A 2,879-nucleotide genomic window follows, 5' to 3' on the forward strand; every position below is an offset into this window, starting at 1 on the left:
ATTGTCTTTGGTCCAACACAGGTTTTCGGCCTGATCTTTTCTTATTTTTTAAAGTGCCAGCTGTATCGATCTTTTTTACTAAGTAGTAGACTTTTCTGTGCGAAATTTAATACAATTTAGGGATTTCAGCTGCTGAATTACCAGCTTTAAACTTAGTAATAATTTCAGCCCGAAGCTCAAGGCTTAACTCCCTTGGTTAAGGCATTTTGTTTAGACAAATGTAAAAGATAAATCACTATTTCAATTGAATTTTCACCAAATTGAATTTATAAGAGCAAAGGAATTGCCACTTGTCGCTGAAAACCAAAAACTAATGACGAAATTGCATTGTGAAAATAATTTTGACGCACCGAAAACGTGTGCAAATACTTCTGACAACTGATAAGCTTTTTTTCATTTGCTTTTAGATTTGTCCTATGAACCTCTTTCTTTCCCATTTCTTTTTGTGTCCCTTCAGCAAGGATCAAGCTACGCGATAACATTTATTTCAAGGAAATTGTTCAACAACAACAAGAAAAACAACTAAAAGAAGTCGGGATGTGCAAATAATTGTGTGTTGTGAAAATAATTTTGACTATGGTTGTAAGAAAAAGTATTATATAAGCCAAATATAACTGAACGATCGGAAATGGCACAACCTTGCAATTTTAAAAAGATGCTTGGGGCGGTCCAACATTTTAATTAAAAAATTGATTTGATGGTGAAATTCTCATAAGGATCGGCCAACTATAAACGATTCGATATATAATTATAATAATTATATAAACTGCTACATAACTGCAAGGGTATATCAACTTTGGCTCTGCTTTCCTTACTTGTTTGTATAAAAATATAGGGAAAAATAATTGTAAGGGTTTAGGTCTTAATCATAGAAGTTACTCGTTTTCCAATCATAATTTTGTTGTTAATCGCAAAACATACATATCTGAGTCGGACAAAAAATTTTATTTTACTTACATATTGGACATATTACAAAAAGCTTAAAAAATTTATTTTGATAAAATGTCGCTGAACCCAACTGTCTGTAAGGAACCGAAATTCGTCCAATTGCAGACCTGTGAGGGCTATATCCATGACGTGGAGACTTCTCTATTAGAACAGATGGGCACAGTGCATGATTTGCTGATGGTGGAGTGCTCGGACTCCAACGGCATAATACCGCTCTTAAAGATTGAAAGCAGAATCATGAAATTGGTAGTCCAATGGTGCAGACTGGTCCAAAACAACAGTGCACGGACGGAAGCTAGTGATAGATCGACCATGTTCACGGAATTGCTCGAGGAGGCAAGTGGCGATGACAAGGTGGTCATACAACTCCTCTTGGCTGCCAACTATCTGCATGTGGAGAGCTTGTTGGAGGTTGGGACACAGTACCTGGCTGATGTTATAACGGCTTGCGAAACTGCCGAGGAAATACGGATTCGTTTTAACTTGCAGAATGACATTCCAAGCGATGAAACTGAAGAGCCATAAAAATCAACGGCATGCCTTAAAACTTCTATTTTAACACAGAACCAAAATTATAAATACCTTTTTTGAGCAATTTAACTCTCAATTTTTCGTTTATTTAATTTTTATACCCTTTCAGAAGGTATAAAAAAGTGTGCAACGCTTTTATTTATACCTTTATAAAGTATATATAATATAATTTTAGGTAATACTGTGGCGGCGTGTTCAACCACAATATTCTCCACCCGCACGGGTCTTGCAGGGGGTTATGGCTATAACGTTGCTGCCCGCAACGATCGGTCAATATGTTGGATGCCTCTGCAACTGTAGAGTGATGCAGAGTGCGGATCAGGTCCAAGGGGTGGCCACGATCAATGGTGATAGTGCTGATAGAAGGGTCTTAGCTTCAGCTGTTACAAAGGGTGGGATAGTGCGGCAACGGAGATCAGTGATCAGTGAGATCAGTGATGATGATGCCGCTGAACTTCTTCCAGTAAGCTGATAGCAGGGTCTTAGCTTCAGCTACACTGTCGCGGCGGTTGACAAAGATGAAAAGACCCGTCTCAGATATGGTGTTTTTATTATTCGGTTGTCAGCCCAGAACTGACTAACTTAAGAAAAAAGCTTAATCCAAAACCCAATTCGCACAGATCACGGCCGCCGACCAGTGCCCGTCGTAAGACTTTGTGTGCCGTCCGTCGTCCGCTCTAAGCTCAGATCACCGGTGCATTGTTAACTTATATGCACTTTTATAACCTGTAAAACAAAAAAAAAATTAGATGTATAACTAAAACGCTAACTGAACCAAGCTGTTGATTCTACGGTCTGAAGGTATGAGGGATCATCAGAGCTATGCTCGAGCGGAGATGATCATCTGTTTCGCCAACTTTCATTTCTCACATATTTCTCTTTCAAATAGTTTTACTGAATTTGTCCGTTCGTTCTTCCGGTAATTGTACAGCTCTTTGTAGCTAATAATGAGTAGCTAGTGTTGGATTCTACATAAAGCAAGACCACCACCCCCAAAGCCGACGAGCTAGAGCCGGATAATAAAGCGTGCCCCGTAAATATAGAGTCCTGAAAGTCCGATCACTACTACCGTTACATTATGGGATTTCATTCGCAATTCTATAGGTTTACCATTTAATATATTTACAATAAAAGATTTCGGAGAATGGTTCATTAATTTAATAGTCATTCTGCTCCCTACGGAAGTCAATAATATGGTTAGTGATGCTATATTCTGTTTGACAGAAAAGCAACCATATAAATTTAACTTCCCATTTCACCAACATTTTTTAGATCGTGAAACCGTGCTGACAACCTGAAGCTACGCAATTTCTTTTGGTGGAAATGTATTTGGTGAACCTGAGTGCCGCTGCTACAAAGGATAGCAAAATTATTGTTTTTTCTTCTTGCATTTTTTCGAT

The 2,879-nt window shown here is 38.3% G+C and overlaps 1 protein-coding gene across 1 annotated transcript; it reads left to right on the forward strand.

Moving 5' to 3' along the window:
* The first annotated feature begins 899 nt into the window (after positions 1-899).
* LOC26513835 (SKP1-like protein 11) lies at positions 900-1,555 on the forward strand. The gene has a single exon (XM_014911733.3). It carries the CDS (start codon positions 1,003-1,005, stop codon positions 1,471-1,473), a length of 471 nt encoding a protein of 156 aa, XP_014767219.1. The 5' UTR covers positions 900-1,002; the 3' UTR covers positions 1,474-1,555.
* The last annotated feature ends 1,324 nt before the right edge of the window (positions 1,556-2,879 follow it).

This window comes from Drosophila ananassae, chromosome XR, assembly GCF_017639315.1.
Source record: "Drosophila ananassae strain 14024-0371.13 chromosome XR, ASM1763931v2, whole genome shotgun sequence".
In the NCBI taxonomy this organism is placed as follows: Eukaryota; Metazoa; Arthropoda; class Insecta; order Diptera; family Drosophilidae; genus Drosophila; species Drosophila ananassae.

What these genes read in the sequence shown, in the direction of transcription:
- LOC26513835 (XM_014911733.3), top strand. Translation starts at nt 1,003, where the DNA reads ATGTCGCTGAACCCAACTGTCTGTAAGGAACCGAAATTCGTCCAATTG.